Source organism: Crocuta crocuta, unplaced genomic scaffold (genome assembly GCF_008692635.1).
Source record: "Crocuta crocuta isolate KB4526 unplaced genomic scaffold, BGI_CrCroc_1.0 scaffold172, whole genome shotgun sequence".
NCBI lineage: Eukaryota > Metazoa > Chordata > Mammalia > Carnivora > Hyaenidae > Crocuta > Crocuta crocuta.
The window spans coordinates 3,299,348-3,322,808 of NW_027528872.1; the positions used below are offsets into that span (position 1 = coordinate 3,299,348).

Here is a 23,461-nt window from a genome sequence, read left to right on the forward strand (position 1 = left end):
CTCTCTCTCTCTCTCACCCTCCCCTGCTCATGCTGTCTCTCTCAGAAATAAATAAAAAAACATTTAAAAAAATTTTTTTATGAAAAGAAAAAAGACAAGCACAGAAATGCTTGTAAGGGTGAGGTTGAGGGGTGATGTGGAGGTGTGCAGGAAGAATACAAATGGGGATGAATGTAAATGCACATATCCTGACTCCTTTCAAAAATTTCTATCCGTGTATTAGAACATAGTATAATAATTGGTGTTCTTGATGATTGCCATGAGTCATCAAGAAACAAAAAAATTATATTTAGTATTCTTTATTTAAGAAGTCAAGGCAAAAATGTCACAGATTTTCTAGCACAAAAACCTTACTGAAGTAAGTTTGGATGCCTCAAAAGGGATTAGGTTATATTTTTTATGGAAAATTTTATTTAAGTGGAAAATGTATTCATTTCCTAGTAATGTTAACTAATTCAAGTGTTCCAAAGGGGAAAATTGAAGTACTGGATTCTCAGTTTTCATCAGAAGGAAATTTCATTCTAAGTGTCTATTAACAGATGATATTTATTAAATATCCACATGTATATGGTATTATGCAAACTGTTAAAATTAGTTTAGTTTAGCTTTCACTAAAATATTGCAAGCAAAAGCATGCTTGCTATTAAAACTTCAGCAGCTCAGATTTGTTTGGTGAAACAGCGTACAATAAATACATTGACAAATTCAGTCTCTGATTCGAACAGGCTAGGTTTGGGACACCTGAGGGGATTAGTCAGTTAAGCATATGACTTCAACTCAGGTCACGATCTCCCCACTCGTGGGTTCAAGCCCCGTGACGGGCTCTGTGCTGACAGCTCAAAGCCTGGAGCCTGCCTCAAATTCTGTGTCTCCCTCTCTCTCTGCCCCTCCCCCACTCGTACCAGATCTCTCTCTCTCTCTCTCTCTCTCTCTCTCAAAAATGAATAAATGTTTAAAAAAAAAGAACAGGCTAGGTTTTTGGATCTCCTTTCCCACTTAAAACAGCAGGGTGGGTTTTGGTTTTGTTTTTTTTTTTAAGTTACTTTAAAAGAATTTGAAAGAATAATTAGCTAACTACCAGGTTAAATTTGGGATGGAGGGAGCCCAACCCAGAGAGGTAAGTGGAGGTCAGAGCACTAAAACCAGTTGTTTCCCAAGACATTTGTCAGAACACAAATTGGCTTTAGGTCATCAACTCGAAGAGCAAGGCAAACAGAAGTTAAGGCCCAGAGTATGTTAAAAGTTGTGAAGTTTTAGGGGCGCCTGGGTGGCTTAGTCGGTTAAGCGTCCAACTTTCGCTTAGGTCATGATCTCGCGGTTCGTGGGTTCGAGCCCCGCATTGGGCTCTGTGCTGACTGCCAGCTCAGAGCCTGGAGCCTGTTTCAGTCTGTGACTCCCTCTCTCTCTGACCCTCCCCTGCTCACGCTGTCTCTCTCTCTGTCTCCTAGAAATAAATAAAACATTTAAAAAAAAAAAAAAAAGTTGTGAAGTTTTAGAGAAGTTTCTCTACATTAAGTAGGTACCCCAAAGGACTTTCCCTTACAACTAAACCTGCTACCCTCCGTCCATTCTCCAGGGAACTGACTGTAGAAACAACTGCCTTGGCAATGGGCAAACTAGCAAATGGAAAGGAAAACAGGTAAAAAAAAAAAAAAACACATCACTGAGAAGTTGTGGCCAGTGACCAGCTTCTTGCACATTTAGATCCTGATTATTCCTTGTACCAGTAGGCCAGGGAATTTCATTGAATTTGTTTAGGTAGTGCCCTCCAGGAACCTAGCGGAAGCAGTAAACAAAGCTTTTCTGGAACAGGACATATTCGTTCTCATCTAAGCAAATCATTCCTCTACAAGTCCTTTTCAAGGGCAGTAACTACTGTGAAAAACAACCGGGACACACAAGGAAACATGGCAGAGAGATAACCAACAGGAAAACAAAAACAGGTAGTAGAAATAAACTGGATTGTTTTCACGCACAGGTATAAAAGAAATATGCTTGCTAAAGAACTCTGTCAACATTTTGGCAGCAGATTGGATTTTGCAGAAGAGAGAATTGATGAATCAGGAGATAAATTTAAAGAAATCACCTGAATGCTGCCCAGAGAGAGACTGTATTGTATTAGGGTCCTCCGGAGAAACAGAACCAATAGAGTATATATAGGAGATATCTTAGGAGGGATTCAGTCACATGATTATAGTGGCTAAGTCCCACAGTCCACCATCTGCCAGCTGGACCTGTAAGGCTGATGGTGTCATGCCAGTACAAATCTGAAAGTCTGGGAACTGGAGGGTTGATGGTCTAAATCCCAAGTCCAGAGGTCCACGAACTGATGTCCAAGAACAGGAGAAAATGGATACCCCAGCTCAAGGAGAAAGAGTGAATTTACCCTTCTAACTTTTTGTTCTATTCTGGCCTCAACGGATTGGATGATACCCCTCCTTGGTGGAGTATCTTATTTACTTAGTTTACCAATTCAAATGCTAATCTTCTCCAGAAATGTTCTTACAGACACACCCAGGAATAGTGGTTTACCAGCTATCTAGGCATCCCTTAGCCCAATGAGTTGATACACAAAATTAACCATCACAGAGACGATGGTACAAACTACAGTGGAGAAGAGGGTAAGGGTTATGGACAGTACAAACAGAGGTTTGATGAAGTCCTAAGAAAAGAGAAAATGAGAATATTCTAGAATTGATGAAAGACATCAATCCATAGATTCAAGGCCAGCAAATCTCAAATAGGAATAATAAAAATACAAACCTAGACATTATAGAGAAAATTTAGAAAATAATAAGAAAAACAAGATATTACCTTCAGAAGAATGATGTATTAATAACATCAAAAACCAGCTGGATAATATCCTCCTTGTGCTAAAAGAAAATAACGGCCAGTCTAGATGTCTGCATGCAGTGAAAATAGCTCTCGAGAATGAATGTGAAATATTAGACATTTTCAAAGAAACAGAAATAGGATTTGTCAGCAGATCCTCACAAAAGAAAGTTCTTAAGGACAGACTTCAGGCAGAAGTGGAGTGGGCACAGATGGGAGGTCTGGTAGAAGAAGGAATGAAGAGTGAAGGAAGAAGTGAAGTGAATGGACAAATGTAGGTAAATATTGCTTGCATAAAAGAGTAAAACAATGTCTTGTGAGGCTTTGTCCAAAAGAGTAAAATATCACAATAATTCATAAGTTGCAGATTAAGAGTATGGAAATTGCAGTTAAACTGTTCTAATATCCTTAATGTTCAAAGGTTTTGTTTAACTTAGACTTTGATAATTATGTGTCTAATTTCCAAAGTAACCAGTAAAAAAGGGTGAAGAATTATGTTATTTCCAAACTAATAGAGAAGGGGGAAGTAGAATGATTATTACCATTTATGTTTAACAAACTCATTTTAAAATGTATAAAGAATTGCAAAGAGCCAAGAATAGCCAAGTTATTCAGGAAAAGAACAAGGTGAGAAGACTTGCTGTTCTACCTGATAGCAAGATTTAAAAAGCACTAGTAACTGAAGATTGGCATTAGTGGAAGTTGAGACAAACAGATGGGACTGATAGAGAACCTGGAAACACACGCATGCCTGAGAGCACGTAGAGCACTGCATAGCAGAGAAGAAAAGACGGGCTTCAATAAATGTGTTTGATTATGAAATCAGCTCCAGGTAGATAAAAGAATTAGGGGCACCTGGGTGGCTTGGTTGTGTCCAACTCTTGATTTCAGCCCAGGTCATGATCTCAAACTTTGTGAGATAAAGTCTGTGAGATCTACACTGATGGCACAGAGACTGCTTTGGATTCTCTCTGCCCCTCCCCCACACTCTCATACTCCCTTCCTCTCAAAATAAATAAACTTAAAAAAAAAAAAAGACCTAAATCTCAAGGGCAAAAAAGACCAAAAAGCCACAGCCATAAAGGAAAATACTAATAAATTCAGTGAAATTAAAATTTAAAGTTTTAGGGACATCTGGGTGGCTCAGTCAATTAAGCATCCAACTTCGGCCCAGGTTATGAGCTCATGGTTCATGAGGTCGAGCCACACATCAGGCTGTGTGCTGACAGCTCAGAGCCTGGAGTCTGCTTCGGATTCTGTTTCTGCTTCTCTCTCTCTCTTCCCTTCCCCTACTCATGCGCTCACTCTCTCTCAAAATTAAAACATTAAAAATATTTTTTTAATGTTAAACCTCTTGACATAGTAATCCCAGTTTTGAAAAAAAAATAAAATTTAAATTTTGGTCATCAGCCACTTTCTTACACCATACATAAAAATAAACTCAGAATGGGTGAAAGACCTAAATGTAAGACAGGAAGCCATCAAAATACTCTAGGAGAAAGCAGGCAAAAACCTCTTTGACTTTGCAGAAACTTCTTACTCAACATGTCTCCAGAGGCTAGGGAAACAAGCAAAAATGAACTATTAGGACTTCATCAAAATAAAAAGCTGCACAGTGAAGGAAACAATCAGCAAAACTAAAAGGCAGCCAGTGGAATTAGAGAATATATTTGCAAACGACATGTCAGATGAAGGGTTAGTATCCAAAGCCCATAAAGAGCTTATCAAACTCAAAACCCAAAAAACAATCCAGTGAAGAAATGGGCAAAAAACATGAATAGACACTTTTCCAAAGAGGACATCCAGATGGCCAACTGACACATGAAAAAATGTTCAACATCAATCATCATCAAAGAAATACAAATCAAAACCCAATGAGATACCACCTCACACCTGTCAGAATGGCTAACATTCACAACTCAGGCAACAACAGACATTGGTTAGGATGTGGAGAAAGAGGATCTCTTTCACACTGCTGGGGGGAATGCAGACTGGTGCAGCCATTCTGGAAAACAGTATGGAGGCTCCTCAAAAAATTAAAACTAGAACTACCCTATGACCCAGCAATTGCACTACTAGGTATTTATCCAAGGGATTTAGGTATACTGTTTCGAAGGGGCACAGGCACCCCCAGTGTTTATAGCAGCACTGTCAACAATAGCCAAAGTATGGAAAGAGCCCAAATGTCCATCAGTGGATGAATGGATAAAGAAGAAATGGTATACACACACACACACAGGAATATTACTCAGCAATCATAAAGAATGAAATATTGCCATTAGCAATTACATGGATGGAACTGGAGGGTATTATGCTAAGTGAAATTAGAGAAAGACAAATATCATATGACTTCACTCATATGAGGACTTTAAGATACAAAACATGACACAGGCAAAAATCATATAAAAACAGGGAGGGAGACAAAACATAAGAGACTCTTAAATATGAAGAGCAAACAGGGTTACAGGGGGTGGGGGGGTTGTGGGAGGGAGTATGGGCTAAATGGGTAAGGGGCATTAAGGAATCTCCTGAAATCATTGCACTATACGCTAACTTGGATGTAAATTTAAAAAATAAATTTTGGTCATCAGAAGAGTGAGTAGATAAGCCATGGAAGAGGGAAAAATGTTTGTAACACGTGTATCACTAAAATACGAAGAAAAAAAAAACATAGTAAAAAGCAAACAACTGAATAACAAGCCTCGAACAGGCATTTCACCAAATGGGGTTCAGTATATATTTGAAAAGGTGCTCCACCTCATTGGTAATAGGGAAATAAAACTCAGACCACAATGAAATATTGCTACACACCCACCAAATTGGCAAAATTTTAAAAATCCGACAATACCAAGTGTTCATGAGGTAGAGTGACATAACTCATACACTGTAAGTAGTGATGTAAATTAGTACCATCACTCTGGAAAAAAGGTTAGCATTTTCTGATAAAGTCACATATACATATCCTTTGATCTAGCAATTTCATTCCTACGTATAGATATCTTAGAAAAAGCATGCATGTATGTATTAAGTTACTTGTACAAGAATATTTACAGCAGCATTATTCATAATAGCCTGAAACTGTCCATCATTAATGAAATGGATAGATTATGAATATTACAGTGTTTAAACTTTGTTCACCTATAACAGCACAGATCAGTCCACAATATTGAAGGAAAAAGGACATAAGAATACATACAGTGTAACTCAAGTTATATAAAGCTTGCAAGCAGTAACACTAAGCTTTATGTTGGTAAGGGTAGCCAATTACCCTTAAAGGGCATGATAGTAAATATTTTAGACTTAGCTGCCACATGGTCTCTGTCACAACTGTAACTACTCCACTCTGCCACTGTGGTGTAAAAACAGCCCTAGATGCTTCATGGCTCTGTTCCAGCAAGAACCAACCCCTAGTTTATAGGTACATGTGTTGGAGATAAAATTACATTTAAAAGGAAGAGGGACAAGATAAAAGGGAATGAAATAATGACCATAAAAGATACGATAGTGGTTACCTCTTGGAAGGAAGGGTTTGTGATTAGGGAGGGGTGAATAGAGATTTCCAGGATGCTGGCATTGTATTAGTGGGACTTGTGTGGAGATTGTACAAGTAGGCATTCACTTTATAGCTGTCTTTTTAATTCTATGTAAAAATTCTATATACAATAAGTCCTATGACACAATAAAATTTTCAAAAGTAAAAATAGTACTTCCTTAAATGATATAACATTATTATTTGTGAATTTTTAGTTTACATTTGAATTTGCTTGTTTCTGAAATATCCGTCAAAGCAACACTCCTAAAATAATTTAGTAACATAGTAATATAAGGCTCTTGTCTTAAATATGATCTCTTTTTAAATATTTCTTTATATTCTTTGTTTTAGGGGCTTGGAGATAGAGATTGCAATTGATATCTTGCCTTATTTATACCAAAGTACTGACTGCTGTCCTCTTTTTTCCCTTTTATTCACAGGTTCAGTAGATGAAGGCGTCACTGAAGGGTTACCTACACTTCAAAACACTTCTAGCACTAATGCTCATGCAGATGATGATGATCGGTTAGTACCGACATAGTCTTTCATTTTCTTATAAAGGGGTGTACTTGCGGGCACCTGGTTGGCTCAGTCAGTTAAGTATTTACTCTTGATATAGGACCAGGTCAGGATCTCGCAATCATGGGATCGAGCTCTAAGTCTGGCTCCATGCTGAGCATGGACCTGCTTTAGATTCTCTCTTCTCCCTCTCCACCTCCCCACCCCTCCCCCATACTCCAGTGTACACCCTCTTTCTTCATCTTCCTCTCTCTCTCTCTCTTTCTCTCTCAAAAATAAACAAACTTCAAAAAGAAGGGGATGTACTTGCAACTATAAATTCAAACATTTTAACTGGAAATTCAATAAGTTTATTGGGTACCTCATTTTATTTTTCAGAGTAAAGAGATAGCATTACATCATAAAGTAGACCACCTATACAAAGTTTATTGGGCATTTTAAAACTGCACAGGCCCATCATTTTTAAATAGTATCTATTTAAATACTATTTTAATACTATATCTAGTATCTAAGTAATAATCAATTTTAAGTAGTATTTTAAATAGTATCTGAGAGTTGGTGAGCCAATTCCAGTTCACCACCTTTATTTGTAAATCAGGTGTTCTAAGATAGCCGTGCTCATTTGTTTACATATTGTCTGGATGGCAAAGTTGAGTGGTTGAAACAGATCATGTGATGTGCAAAGTGAAAAATACTATTTGCCTTACTACAGAAAGTTCGCCAAATCCTTATCTCTGCCCATAAATCCCAAGTCATTATCTTTGAATTGTCCCTCCCTGCTTCATATCTCCACATAGATAGATAAGGGCATTTCAGACTTAACATGGCCAAGACCTCTAACCTTCCCTTCTTAACCTCACTCATCTAGTCATACCCATCAGTTAAACATACAAAAGCACAGCACTGAAAGAGAACTATTAGGAACTGCTTGGTATATGGTATGTTTAGGGAATATGAGAAGAAATGAGGCTGGAAAAGTACACAGAACCCAGATCATGAGGAGGTTTGTATGCCTTGCAAAGGTGTTCAGACTTTATTCTGAAGGTAACAGTGAACCATTGCAGGATTTTAAATAGGGGGCTGATTTAATCAGAGATCACTATGAAACAGAAGGATGAATTGGAGGGGTCTGGGGCTAAAGAGAGGGAGTTACTAATTCAACCTTGTATTGATGAGGGCATAAATTAAAGCAATACTAGGAAGGAAAGGATTAAAGAGATTAAAAATTTCTAAGGTGAAACCATTTATGATATATTCTGTGATAATATGTCTTTAAGATGTTGGACATTCTGGACAATTCAAAATTGTATTTCATATTACTATAAATGAAACTTTTAATCTAATAGTTAAACTCTTCAAAAAGTCATTTTTTTGTTTTGTTCATTTAAAGTTGTGCAGAGGGGCGCCTAGATGGCTCAGTCGGTTAAGCGTCCGACTTCTGCTCAGGTTATGATCTCACAGTTAGTGGGTTCAAGCCCCGCATCAGGTTCTGTCCTGACAGCTCAGAGCCTGGAGCCTGTTTAAGATTCTGTGTCTCCCTCTCTCTCTGACCCTCCCCGACTCGTGCTCCATCTCTCTCTCTCTCTCTCTCTCTCAAAAATAAACTATTAAAAAAATNAAAAATAAAAATTAAAAAAAATATTTTAAAAATAAAGTTGTGCAGAAATGTTTATTCAACTTAAAAATCAGAATCTAGTTCCCTTCTTTGGTCTTTTTCTAGATTGGAAAATGTTCAGTATCCCTACCAACTCTACATAGCTCCTTCTACCAGCAGTACGGAACGACCAAGTCCAAATGGTCCAGATAGACCTTTTCAGTGTCCAACTTGTGGGGTACGATTCACCCGTATTCAGAACCTAAAACAGCACATGCTCATCCACTCAGGTAATGTTGTCTTCCCTATTGTTGTATAAATTAGTACTTGAAACATTATATTTGGAATCCCAGTTAAAAATAGAAAACATGTTTTTGAGTTTAAAAAAATATGTCTCTGAGAATTCAAATAAAGCTAAGTCTGTTGCTAAAATGGTACAGTGTCAGAAAGCTATTTGTTTAATATAACACACTTGCCACAGGCATAAGTGTTCAGATTAAAACTTGGTGGGGTATGTGTGTATAATACATAAGTGAAAGGTATTGGGTGTATTAGGTGTGTGTATATCTGTGTGATAGAGAAGCACAGATAACAGATGGTAGAGCAAATGGGATCAAAAGGGCATTTATTGCTGTTCTTTTTACTATTCTTGTAACGTCTCTTTATGGTTGGAATTATTTCCAAATAAAAACATGTTTTTAGAAATTTAAATTTATTTAAAATTTAATTTTAACTTTGCCATACTAAATTTCTCCGCCCTGATTAACAGCTTTGTAGCATTTTTTTAGGGTAAAAGGTTTTGAATAAATGACATGTAAAACATTTGAAATTTAAGTTCAGTGATCACAAAAAGGCAACAAAATCCTTGTAGGTAAAACACCTCTGATGAGTAGGAAATTTTTGCTACTGTTTGCAACTTGCCATCCTCTTGCCTTCCTCCTCTGTAGTCATCTTGCCTTCCTCTTCTGTAGATAGGTCAAATAGTCCCTGAGATAACATCAATTCCCTATGACTTAAATCAACAGATTGTATTTTTAAGGTTTTTAGGGTTTTTTTGCCAAAACTATGCTAATTGAAGAGACACTTAATATACTTCATAATTCACATATTAGTTTCTACATATTTTTTCTATCACTTTACATTATATGCCCAGAAATCCAATTCACCAAATGATAGTTGATTATCATTAATAATATCATTATTAATCATGATACCATGATTATTAATTATGTTCAGAGATGTTTGTTCTCATTTCTCTCTTGGAATGAAGAGTAGGTACATTTTCACATCTTTTCAAAATAAACCTTACTACTTTAATAAAATAATGTTTTATGAGGATTTGATTCTGTTAAATACTGTGGTTATGTTTTGAAGTCTATAAAACAGATTATTTAGAAGAATATTCAAAAATCAGCTTGAGTATAAACTAGTTTACCTCTCCCTCTAATGCCTTTCTTTTTTTTTTTTTTTTTAAAGCACTAATGACTTTTCAAATGTTCTGTACTTTTTCTGAGATATTGAATTGGAATCCATTTTTGCTGGTGATCTTTGCCTTTTTAAATTACCTCCTGCTATAAAATTGAAGTTCACAAATTTTTGAGGCTTGTGACTCTTCACTTTATTTTGTTTTTAGATAATATTTTGATTTGCTTTATTTTGTAGGAATTAAACCATTTCAGTGTGACCGCTGTGGGAAAAAGTTCACCAGGGCTTACTCGCTAAAGATGCATCGCCTAAAGCATGAAGGTAAACGCTGTTTCCGGTGCCAGATTTGTAGTGCCACTTTCACTTCCTTCGGGGAATATAAACACCACATGAGGGTTTCCCGGCACATTATCCGCAAGCCTCGGATTTACGAGTGCAAAACATGTGGCGCCATGTTCACCAACTCTGGAAATTTAATCGTGCACCTGAGGAGTCTGAACCATGAAGCGTCAGAGCTAGCAAACTACTTCCAGAGCAGGTGAGGCGCACAACAAAACGAGCCAGGAAAACCGCTTACTAAACTCTCTTTCCCTGCTGTCAGGGCGGCCTGCTATGCTTACAGGTTGCTGGCTACTCAGTCACGTTCCTTTTAAATTTCCACTGTCCATATTTTCATCTCCTGATCTGATACAATTTTGCTGGGTCTTCTAGGTATATACAATTATAAGTATTTTTCTAGTTGGTATTGGAAATTTTTCCCTTCTAGGAGTAGACTAGACTTTGTAGACTTGCTTTGTCTATTTTGGTTTTTGGTTTTTTTGTTTTTTCAATAATTAAGCTTAAAGGGGGGCCGCCTGGGTGGCTCGATTGGTTAAACATCCAACTTCGGCTCTGGTCATCATCTCACAGTTCGTGGGTTCGAGTCCCATGTCGGGCTCTGTGCTGACAGCTCAGAGCCGGGAGCCTGTTTCTGATTCTGTGTCTCCCTGTCTCTCTGCCCCTCCCCCACTCATGCTCTGTTTTTCTCTCTGTCTCAATAATAAATTAAAACATTTAAAAAAAATAAAAATAGGGGCACCTGGGTGGCTTAGTCGGTTAAGCCTCCAACTTTCGCTCTGTGCTGACTGCCAGCTCAGAGCCTGGAGCCTATTTCAGAATCTGTATCTCCCTTTCTCTCTGACCCTCCCCTGCTCACGCGGTCTCTCTCTCTGTCTCCTAGAAATAAATAAAAAAATTTTTAAAAATAAAATAATTACGCTTAACTGATATAGACCTTATTGGAAAAGTTACCATGTCAGATGATCTTCAGTGGTATTGGATTAATTCAGACTCTGGATGTCTAAAGTTTTGACCACTTCCTTTTTTTTTTTAATTTTTTATAAAGGAATATATATATTAAAGAAAGGAACTTCAACAGCAATTATAATGGATATGATTATTTTAAGTCAGATTTCCTTTTTCCATTTAAAGCTCTATGCTTTTCATTAATAATTTATGATAGCGTTCCTTTATGATTTATAGAGTATCCAAGGAAATCAGGTTTTAATTCTGACTCTACCACTAAATTGTTTTATGATTAAACATGTCACTTTACAAATGAAGAAGCCTGAAGCAGAGAGACAGATAAAATGTAAGTTTTAAACGTGATTCCAAAGGTCTCTAATTATAAAACTCTGTTGTCTTTTTTTAATACTTTATTACAAATATACATCTGTAGGAATTCTTAATTTTTTATAAAACGAAATCTTTCTAAACTTTAAAAGTTTAAACCATCTCTATTTCTTAAATCTTAAATCACAGTAAATTCCAAATTATTCCTGCACAGATTTTTTCTCTTCAGACCCGACATTCATGTTGTTTAATCATGTTTGAGTGTCTGGTTGTCATATCACTAAACCTAAATTATATATGTATTATCAAACAGTGTTTGTTCAGAACTAAAATAGTGTCTCAGTTAACCACTCCTATTGCCTGTATCTTCCCTGTACAGAACCTTCTATCCTCCATTCTTCTTGTCTAACACCTGAAGACTTTTTAAAAAATAAAACATAGAACATTTTAAATTGCTTTGTAAATGAACAGATTTTAATTTTTTTATTAATACTGGACAATCGGATTATAAAACCACCTTCTTAAATGTATTAGTTATTGACATTCCAAGTAGAATGAACTGTTTAGGTCCAGCAATAAAATTTAATTAAAGCATTTAAGATTTATTTTATAATGTTCTTTTTAACTACGAAAAATGCTTATAGTAGAAATCTTAATGTAGGAAAGTATAAAATATAAGAAAGTAAAATGTTTTCTGATCTCACCACTCAGGATTAATATCCACTGTTAAAATTTTGGTATATTTTACTGTCCATATTTAATTATTACATATTTAATCCTATCAATATAATATTAAATATTTTCAATATTAATATTTTCTGAGGACTGATAATCTCATGGCATTCATTTTCTATTCCTACTTCAAACAGAATTTTTTATTGTTTTCATATACTAACTCTAACTGCAGAATACATATAAATTATTCTTTATATTTCTCTTTATAGTACATTATGTATAATGCTATTTATGCATAAGGACTTAGTTTCTTAACTAACTTATACCCAGGAAATGATAAAAAGCTAGGTTTATATACCTCTTAATTAGCTTATAATCTAAGAAAAGCATAAGTTATTCAAATGATATTTGCTTAAGTGAGCATGCTAATTGTATTTGTATACAGAAACTCTTCTATATAGAACAAGAAAGGCTGCTTAGGTGTCTAAAGTGACAAGTGAAGGTGATAATTAATCCTATCTATTGGTAGTAGAGAGAGTTGATATACTTTGGTTCTGATGGATGGCTTGGACTCATACTTAGGAAAGTTTAGAAATTTGAATATCCTGAGTTAAAATTAGTCAAGAACTAGAGAAATGAAAAATCCCAATCTTGTTTTACAAATCAGGTCTTTTTATTGTGGCTAATTTATTACTGGTTTGAAAATTAACTCCCTCTTTCATCCTTTGCCTCTTATCTAGTGATTTCCTAGTACCGGACTACTTAAACCAGGAGCAAGAAGAGACCCTTGTTCAGTATGATCTTGGAGAACACAGTTTTGAAACCAACTCCTCTGTTCAAATGCCTGTAATTTCACAGGTCTCCTCGACCCAGAATTGTGAAAGCACTTTCCCCTTGGGGTCTCTTGGTGGGCTGGCAGAAAAAGAGGAAGAAATGCCAGAGCAGCCAAAGACCAGTGCTTGTGCCGAGGCAACCAGAGATGACCCCCACAAATCAGAGCTGTCTTCTATAACCATTGAGTAATTTCATGGTTTGGCTTCTTTTTTGGTTTTTGGAAAGTGCCTGTGCTTGGTCTTGTACATTTAAATTTAATTTAATTTTTCAAACAAAAAAGGGTTTGGGAAAGAATTTCCCTTTTTACTTTGTAAGCCCCACAACTGATGTTTTATTTTTCATGACTGAGAGATTGCTTCTGTAAGTGCACAATAACATCATGTTGAAACATAATTGAAATTATGAGACTTAAGGAGAACCAGTTGACTTCAAGCCTGTATCAGTTTCTTCTTCCATTGTTAAAAGTAGGCTAACAAGATTATTAGGTAAAGAAGAATTTAGATGATTGTTGACCTTCCTGAGATGAAAGGGAACACCGGAAACAAATTACTGAACAGATTTTGACAGCCTGAATAGATGTTTACTCCTACACACAGGACAGTGTACAATATTTTGTAAAGCCTGTTGGTTTAGGAAATATTTACGGTAAGCTTTCTTAAAAATTATTAGGGTAAATACTTCTGAAATCCAGTGTATTCTTTTTTTTTTAAGCTTTGTCATTTCTGTTATTTTTCATGGTGAAATTTGGTGTAGGGATAGGCATTCCCTGAACTTTTTTAGTACCACTCCAAATATTCTTTCTTTCTTCTGTGAAAGAAGGCATAGAACTATCATTGGGAATAGTCAGGCTGTGCATGAGATGACCAGCAGTGGAAAATGAAGTACATAAATCCCAACTTCGTAGGAATTCTTAATACTGCTTTTCTGACTAAAATTGTTGTTTACCTGGTCTTTGAATGTTAATGCCTAGCTAATTAGGTCATTGCCTAAGTCATTTTTCCTCTTGCCCCATGAATAGTACTTCCTCTTGCATATAGTGGCATGATATTATATAAAGGAAAAATATTGGAGATATTCTATATTTTATATATAGGTTTATGTATTGTTGGGGATGTTTTTATTGTGCTGATTTGGACAAAATAAAAGAATTCTCTGTTAAGGCTATGTTCTTAACCCAACTAAGATTGTTTACAAAGTTCCCTGTGTCACTGATACATTGTTTTTGTTCAAAAATATTTTTAGACATTGACAAGTTTATTAAAAGGGTTAGTGTAGTTTTTACACAATGTAAGCAATAATGTAACAGATAAGAAGAGGCTTTAAATTGATCATCTATGACTCAAATCTAGGGGAAAAATTGTTAAGACTAAAAACTAAAAACCTTAAATTAATATAACCTCTTTTGCTGCTAAAAAAATAAACTTCCTGATTTATAGTTTAAATTTATGTCATACTCTAGATTGAAGTATATTTTCATCTGGTGCCATTAAAGCATCACTGACCTTGATCCTAAATATTCACGAGTCCATGAACAGTGAACTTTTGAGTTACCTTTTTTCTATGTAACCCAAAGGTTAAAGTTATGAAAACACCTGATTAAAAGAAACTAAATAGTTTCTTATTCAAAACACAAGATCTGAATTTTGTTCGGGTACTAGACCTTAATAAAAAAATTAAGTTTTTAAGTTTATAGTGATTTTATTGTTTCATTTTTTTTAATTGGCTAATTCTGTGATTGATTTTTCCTCCCACAAATGTAAAAGGAAGGGAAGGTAAATTCATTGAAGATTTTTTTCAGGTAACATTCTTTTTCCAGATTCTGTTGTCTTTAACTTGTTACCAAGTCCTAATCTCAGTCTTGAACCTCTTTTTCCCCCTTTGCTCCCAAACATAGGTATATTACCTTCAGAAAGATCAACATACACAGGTCATACTGGGCTTCCATAATTTATGCTTCTTTACTAATAGGATTGAATTACTTTTTACAACAGACTAATACTTACTAGTATCAGTACGGCTGTGTCTCAGCTAGAAAGGTCAGGAATTTTTATTTTTAGTGTCATACATATTCTTGAAAAATGTTGTGCCTACCAATGGATAAACTTTGGAGTTAATTTCTAAATCTTATATTGGCAAAACAAAGAACAGGTAAAATTATGACCAGGAATCATTGTTGCCTTCAGTTCTAAGAGTTATTTTTTTAACTTAGTAGGAAGAAAATGGGGGGAGAAATAGGGTTAAAGAAAATGAACATGTAAGAATTGTTTGGGGATTTGTATGATTGAAAGTGTTTTAGCATATCCCCTACCTATCCTGAGAACTCTGTGTTAAGAAAGCCCACAATTTTGGCTGCTCTAAAGTATTCTTTGTTCTCAGAATGTAGGATTACCATCACTGGCTATTCTTTCCCAACTGGGAACTTTAGATTTTCATTGGTAATTACAAATTGCACAGATTTTCAAGTTTTATGAAAAATTTGAATATACTATGAAAATGTATATTTGATTTATTGTCTGTTCCCCAGATCTTAACAATATAGGTGACTAATTAGTATTTAACATAAAATTATATGAACAGAGGCCTTCTTTTCTTTTTCATTGAGGCTCTCCATTTTGCTTGATACACAATTTTAAGGATTTTTAGCTTAAACTAAGCTGCAAGGGATCATTGTATATAGCGTTATTTAGATTTATTTATAATTCGTATAAGAGAGTGATCCCTGAATGGATAATTTTTACCAGGATATATGGAAAGCATTGCAAAGAGATGAAAGCCAGTTACATTATCCCATGCATTAGAAATTACCAGTGTAACTAAATAAAAATTCCACTTTAGAATACTTAAGCATAGCTGTCTTTCATAAGGCCCAAGAGGGTAACTTTGTGATATTTTAAGGGCTTAAATTTTAGGATGCAGGATAAATTGCCTTTATAAAACCAAGAATTTTATACAAGAAGAGCATTTATTTTCCATTTTTATGCTACCAAATAGGTATGATACACTTTAGAAATGAGCAAAGATGCTCACCTCACTATGAGACTGGGTGTTAAATCTCCTGCAGTTATCCTTCCATTTTTAAGGGTATATTCTAACAATGGAAGCATCTAGCATGACAGTGATTGTAATAATTCAGAAAAAAGGGATTAATACTGGGTTTTTAAAAGTTTTTTTTATAAATGGAAACATGGAGATTATCATCCACAAATATATTTACATGGATTTTTTAAATTTGAATTTCAAGTAATCTTAATTTTTATTTTACATAATTAGTTGCACATTTAGTTACACTGCCAGTTTTTTTACGTTCTTAATTTCAGTGAGACAAAGTGTACTAAAATGTATTTAAATAACCTAAGTCAGTCTTACATATTAATATTTCAGCATATAAACCATTCCAGCTTAAGTAATTTGGTTCCATGTTATGACACATGCCCTTTGGTTTTAAAAGCAAACAGAAAAACTTGCATTTTGTTAAAATATTTTATCAAATGGAATGGACTAGTCAGCATGTCTAATGTAGTATCACTGGTAACTCTGTTACCTTCTAACTACTGAGCCAGACTCTCCTAATGTATAAATGATTCCCTGGGAGCCTTTGGAAGTTTTATTAACTCTTTCAGTCTTTTATTTGATCTCTCATTATTTTATTCTTATACTCCTTCTAAATAGAAGCCAGTTATCTTATTTAGTGGCTTTTAATTTGAAGATCCTCAGATCAATTTTAGTCTCTCAGCTTTGTAGTCCCTGAAAAATACATTACTGTATAAGGTAATGTCAACTCTGTACTTTACCACATGGAGAGAATCATTGTTATTACTTGAGGAATGAAGTCCTAAATTGTAATATCTTAACTGAAAGGAGTTTCAGATTTGACGAATTGATGAAGAAGAGAATAAGAAACTTTCATGTGGCACTTAACTATATTTTCACTCATCTGCAAAATGTGAAGTTATAACTCTGTATACATCCAAATGAGGGAGAATAGTTTTCTAGACACAATATTAACTGGGGGGTGGGGGAGTGCTAGTAAAGTTTGCATTTGGAAGCGACCCAAAGTTGCTAAAAGATAATAAATGTGATTTTCACTGTAAGTTATTGACATATACTTTATTTATAATATATTCAGATTTTAAAAGTAACAGAGAAGAATGTATAGAAACTAGATTTTGTTTTCCGAAGCAGTGGAACAAAATTAAGGAGAGTTCTATTATAGTATAAACACATCTATGAGGAATATTTATAGCTAAGCATACTCCTTTAGCTTTAAGCTAACAAAATGGTCAAAATTTATTTTTTATTTTGCTTATTCCCACTTCTATCTTTTAGTGTCATTTTGCTTGACAGAATGTGGTAATATAGGGTATTTTTATACCCTATAAAAGGGAAGTCCTCAGTAAGATTAATTTGCCAAAAGCAATAATGGTTCAGATTAAACAGTAAAGTGGAATTGAACCAATTTGCAGGTTCAGCTAAAGAACAGGCACTCTGTGGATATTTCATTTTTAGATTATAAATGTTGAAATTTATTAATGAGGGGAGGTAAGCTTAGATTATGGGATGTAGACTCTTAGTGACATCACAGTTGTACTTTTTTTTAGTTCATACTAAACTAACACAGTTAGATATTTCCACTACATTGTAGTGATTCTGTTTTTATGACAGAAAAAAAAAGTTCTGTGTCTTTACAGATAGTCTGTGCAGAGATGTCAGGCAGTGTTATTGGAGTCTCAGCTTGGCAGTATCCAAAATACAGAACCGCCTCAAAGTGCTTATGCTACTTTAAGAGAGCCTCCTCCATGTAGGGCCCAGGCAAGCTATAGCTAACACCAGGGTACCTGTGCACATAATAGTTTACAAAGAATTTAAAAGTGGAGACCATTGATTGAAAACACATTTTTAAAAAAATTTTTTTAACTTAAAAAATTTTAATTTCAGTTTGAAGTGCCTGGTTTGTAAAATCTAATTATTTGATTATTGCCTTTCTCTTTAAATTGACTAAGTTTGATGATTAAGCTTAAAGCCCTGGGCTCAATTGTGATGATTTATTGATAAAATTGCTGCTTGATGGTTTGAGGGGCTAGTGTCATGACTTTTTTTAAATTATCCTTGTATTCCCAAATGCTGGTCTAATTATCCAGATTTCATAATCCAGTTAAAACAGCTAAAAAATCATTCTCTAATTGAATGTTCAGGTTACCAAAGTACATCACCTTCTAAGGAAGGATAAATCTTCCCTACTTGAAGAGGAGCCGGCCATCTCCCCTTAACACACATTGTTCCCGTTGGCATTAGTGGAAGCTGTGTTCATTTAAAGGTGGGAAGCCTTTTGTGTAGTTCCTAGAAACCTCTGTTTTCTAGAGAGAACCTTTTCTATGAGTATAAGTGTGTTTTCTCTAAGAGTTTTTTTTTTACTTCAGTTATCAATTTAATTTTCAAGTTGATAGATGCTGTGTAAAGTCTCTCATACTGAGAGTAGTCCATTAAATTATTGAAAGTTGCACTGCTTTTCATCTTTCAGGTGCCTAAAATGAATGCCACCAGGTACTTGGAAGGTGTAAGATCATAAACTTTGTTCATTTTCTTCCTTGTACAAAATGATGGCTTCTAAAATGCATATATTTCAAAATATTTTAAAAACCGGTCCTCAGTAGAGTAAAATTTGGTTTTGATCCAAGTCCCAATAATATATTTGATATTTGTGTTGTTCCTGGTGCCTCCTGTTGCATCAGATAGAGATTGCCTGCCTCTCTGTAGGGCACCCTTGTGGCACCTTATGTCCAATTGGAAGATAGTATGTGGTTTCTTTGTGCCTCTACTATCTTTTCAAAAGCCATTTTATAAAAGTCCTAGGTAGCCTATTTTAATATTTAAATATATATATTTGTGAGATACTTTTAGAACACAGACTTTTTTTTTTACTTTGAAAATCCTGTATTCTCATTTTTAAAAGTAAATTAAGATTTTCCAGGATTAGGACTTGTCTTTTTCCACAGCAGCATAATGAGAAAGTCAGATTGAAATTGAAATTGACCGTACTTCAGTGATAGAAGATATTGATGTCTGGTTACAGGCGACAGATAAGAAGAAAAAAATTGATTTCACAGAAATGAATTTTTAAATAAAACTGTGGTTTTGTTTCTGTAATTTCATATTTGCTGCTACAGTAGCTCAGTGTTTTACAGAGCTAACATATAAATCTGGCTCCATTTAAAAACTGGAGTACTTTCTAGTACAACCAGCCTGGGAGGAAACTGCGTACCACAGTTTTCCAGATGGGTGACTGCTTTGTTTAGCCGATGCATGCTTAATATTTTCCTGTAGGCCAACATCAAAGAAGTCTGGGGGAAACTTTTTTACCTTGCAGCATTATAATTCCTTTTGGGCACTGGCATTTTGTGAAACCCTTGGGGGAGGGTAATGCTGGGGCAGAAATGTGAATTATGTAGGTGGGTGTTTTTATGTCTTCAGCCCCTCTCTTAGAACCAGTACAACTCTCTTAACTGTGCCAGGCCCCAGTTCACCAGCTTTGTATCCACTTGTCATCTCATTTAAATATGGCTGTACTTGGTGACAGTGGCCATAGCTAAGTTACTTGGCATGTTTGACTTTCAACAATAACAAAAATGGTTTTGGATTTTGTTTTATTTCCTAAAAATGTATACAATATCAGAACTTCACATTTTATATACTAGTATCTGGCTATTAGTATTTTACAGGAACCATAGTTCTTGGTGACTTCANTTTTAGAGTTATTGTAATCAATGTGAATATCATGTTTTTTCAAATCTGTTCTGAGCCTATAGTGTTTGCTTTGTGAACATATGTGTATTGTATATATTCTGTATAGTTACACTGTACTGAAATATTAGCCTGTTTGATATAAGGAAAGTATGTTATTGAGTACCTTTTTGCTAGCCTGGTTGTTTAATCTTTTTTAAAAAGGTTTAAACTTTTTAAAAAAAAAAATCTTTAAACTGGCCTTTATTACATGGTCACAAATAAAGTTGCAGTTAGAAGGGACGGGCAGGGAAAAACTAGTTTTGAGTGTCTTTGAATAGAAACATAAGACTAAGATTTTTTTCTCATTAAAATATCTTATTAATGCTTTATGGAGTAAAACTTCCTGCTGTTGTTATTTATTGTTGGCTGGAAGGAAGAATTGGTGGTGTTGGTTGAGAACAGTAGATGAGAAAAGTCATCCACTGAGCATGCACAGACCAGAGAATCTTACATTAGACGACACACACCAGCTTCCTGGGCGAGGAAGGATAGAATTGAAGGTGCACAAATTCCACAAACACCATCCCAAGATTTAAAGAGATATAAAGAAGGCTAGAGAAAGTCATCAAATCCTAGAGCTATTGAACCAGGTTCTTGTGCACATCTACTTCCTGAGGGATGGGTTGCATCTTTAAAAGTTGCCCTGAGTCTTTCTGAAGTTGTACTTTTGATGAGGCACCTGTTGGTAACATTTGAGTAATGTCTTATAACCAAAAAGCGTAGAATAGGTACTTGAAGGAGGTTGAGGGGAACAGCCCATTGCATGGTAACAAGCCTATGAGAGCTTAAAGGAAGGGCTTTCTAAGTTTAGATTCATCTTGATGTGGATTTTAGTAATAATTGGTCTATAGAATGAGAGTAACAGGCAAAGAAAATTATTTCTTCAAGACCAAACTACTAGGATCACTTTAGAATTGAGTTCAGAGAGGAAGAGGTTAATTTTAAGAAGCACCGTCTTTCCATTCAGTGAGTGTGTTATGTTTTTAGTAATTGTTTACCAAATCATTCAAGGTCAGCAAACTGTTGGGTCCTCAGTAGCCTCAACCACAGGTGATATATATATATAAATGCAGAATGTAGAAATTAAAATAATTACAAAGTTGACCCTTGAACGGTGAAGGGGTTAGAGGTGGAATCTTCCACCACACCGTGGAAGATTCACATGTAACTTTTAAATCTCCAAAAACTGAATTACTAATATCCTACTGTTGACTGGAAGTCTTAGAGTCACTTAGCACATTTACATTATATATGTTATATACCGTATTCTTAACAATAAAGTAAGCTAGAGAGGAGGAAATTTAACTGAGAATCAGAAAAAATACATTTATATTACCATATCAAAAAAAGTTGTATAAGTGGACCTGCACAGTTCAACCCCATATTGTTGAAGGGTTATCTGTACATCCTACAGCTTTATTGGCATATGAATTACATTACAGAAAAAAAATTAGTGAACGATACTAAATGTAATAACCAAAGATGTTTATCTCCCTCCTCACCTGAGAGTTGTAATTAATCATTTGGGCGTTCTCTTTTGAACAGTAATATTTGTTCTAAGTACTCAACTAAATTTACAAAATCTACAGACATGAAGAGTTTAAGTGGGGAAAACTTGCTCACAACCATCAAATCCCAAAGTTTAGTGTAACTCATTTTTTTATATGGGTAAACTTCTATACAGATGAAAATGCTGATAACAGGCAAGAAATTTCTCATCCACAAACTGATTTGAATTGAGCTTTGAACACCCTTGGGAACAAAGAGAAAGCCGGTTGTTGTTTTCTTAAACTGATCAGTTTAATTGAATTCTACGAAAAAATACATGAAATTTCTGTACCTACTCATAGATAGGTGAACATTGCAGCAGCTCTGGGCAGAGTCAGCATTAGAATTATTTCTAAATAAATATTAAAAAAGGGTAATCCCACACCCTTCTTTCTATCCCTGCCTGATTTTTTCCACAGTTAACATTTCTGACTGCTGTTAGCCAAATGGGTGAGTCTGACTGACCAGAGACCCTGAATAGTCAGACTTAGCAACACATCAGCACAGTCTCCAGTAAAAGGCCCGCCTCAGATGAATTGCCTCTGATGATTTTTGCTTTCTAGAGATCCTCTGTTGGGAAAGTTGCTTTAGAACATTAAAAGATAACAGCCAAGTAAAATGTCTGTAGACCATTGTACTTTTTTCTCCTTGTTCAGGTTTTATTTAAATTCCAGTTAATATACAGTGTAACGTTGGTTTCAGGAGTAGAATTTAGTGATTCATCACTTATATACAACACCCAGTGCTCATCACAAGTACCCTCCTTAGTACCCTTTTAACCCATCCCTCTGCCCACCTTCCCTTCAGCAATGCTCAGTTTGTTTTCTATGGCTAAGAGCCTGTTTTCTGGCTTGCCTCTTTTTTTTTTTTTTTTCACGCCTATGTTCATCTATTTTGTTTCTTAAATTCCACATATGAGTGAAATAATGGTATTTGTCATTCTCTAATGGACTTATTCCGCTTAGCATAATGCTCTCTAGCTCCATCTATTGTCCTGTAGACTGTTTTAAATTGGGGGCAACCCAAGCATCAACAGTGCATATAGTAGGACTTGCGTGCGTGATAACTTTTGTCCAGGAACAGACTTTTTTTATTGAATGCAAATGATTCTACCTTACAAGATTAATAAAAATTCCTTTTCAGTATATTTAAACAGTTTATAAATATAGACTTAACACTTTGGGTGCCTAGCCGGTTCAGTCAGTACAGCATGTGACTCTTGATCTTCAGGGTGTAAGTTCAAGCCCCATGTTGGGCATAGAGTTTACTAAAGATAATAAAATGCTAGCACTTTTAGTGGTGTTCAAAACCCAGTGAGAGGGGATGAGCACTGAGTGTTATGTGGAAACTAATTTGACAATAAACTATTAAAAAAAATAAAATCAAAAAAAAAAAAACCCAGTGAGATAAGCAGGATAATAATCTGTGGTCCACATGGTAGTTAGTGCCCTTCCAACTGGCTATAGAAAAGCATTAGATGCACTCAGAAATCTCCAGGCCACTAGAAAGGGCCAGAACCTCAAAGATGTTGAGTTGCTAGAGCTTGTATCTGTGCGGGCTCTCCCAGACCGTGATTGGAAGAGAAGCCAGAGCGGTTCTTCCCCGGCTCTACCACTAGCATCTTGCGGGGGGGACACTCGAGGAAGGGTAATGCTGGTGGGAAATAGGAAATTCTGCAGATGGGTGTTTTTATGTATCTTATGCCAGGACTTAGTCTTCTCAAACAGAGGTAAACTGTTTCTTATAATGTGAAGAAAAATGCATGTGACCTTGTTCTAAAGATATGGACTGGTCCCTTTTTTTCCTTAGGTACTCTTACCTAGTTCATAACCTCAACTGGGTTATCTTTCCCACCTCTGTTGGTAACGTTTTCCCATCCCTATTACTACTAACTTAGTTCAAGCCTTTGTTGACTGCTGACTGCATTCTTGACTTCAAGGACTGTCTTTCTTGTGTACTCCCTGTACCTGACACCTAGAAATCAAAAACTCAACTCACTTCACCATATATGTCAGAATCTTAGTTGGTTTTTTTTTAATAATTTTTGAGTGAGTGTGCAGGGAGGGGTGGAGAAAGAGGGAAAGAGAGAACCCCAAGCAGGGTCCATGCTG

The 23,461-nt window shown here is 35.4% G+C and overlaps 1 protein-coding gene across 3 annotated transcripts in view; it reads left to right on the forward strand.

The window, feature by feature from the left end:
* Positions 1-14,712, forward strand: part of ZBTB44 (zinc finger and BTB domain containing 44) — a 65,029-nt gene extending 50,317 nt beyond the window's left edge. For 2 of the 3 annotated variants that reach the window (XM_077756528.1, XM_077756530.1), the window contains 4 exons: positions 6,805-6,889; positions 8,604-8,767; positions 10,140-10,440; positions 12,929-14,712. In XM_077756528.1, coding sequence (XP_077612654.1) covers positions 6,805-6,889; positions 8,604-8,767; positions 10,140-10,440; positions 12,929-13,211 — 833 coding nt within the window. In that variant the 3' untranslated portion in view covers positions 13,212-14,712. The remainder of the gene's footprint in view (positions 1-6,804; positions 6,890-8,603; positions 8,768-10,139; positions 10,441-12,928) is intronic. The other variant, XM_077756529.1, reaches the window with a different exon arrangement.
* Positions 14,713-23,461: the final 8,749 nt, after the last annotated feature.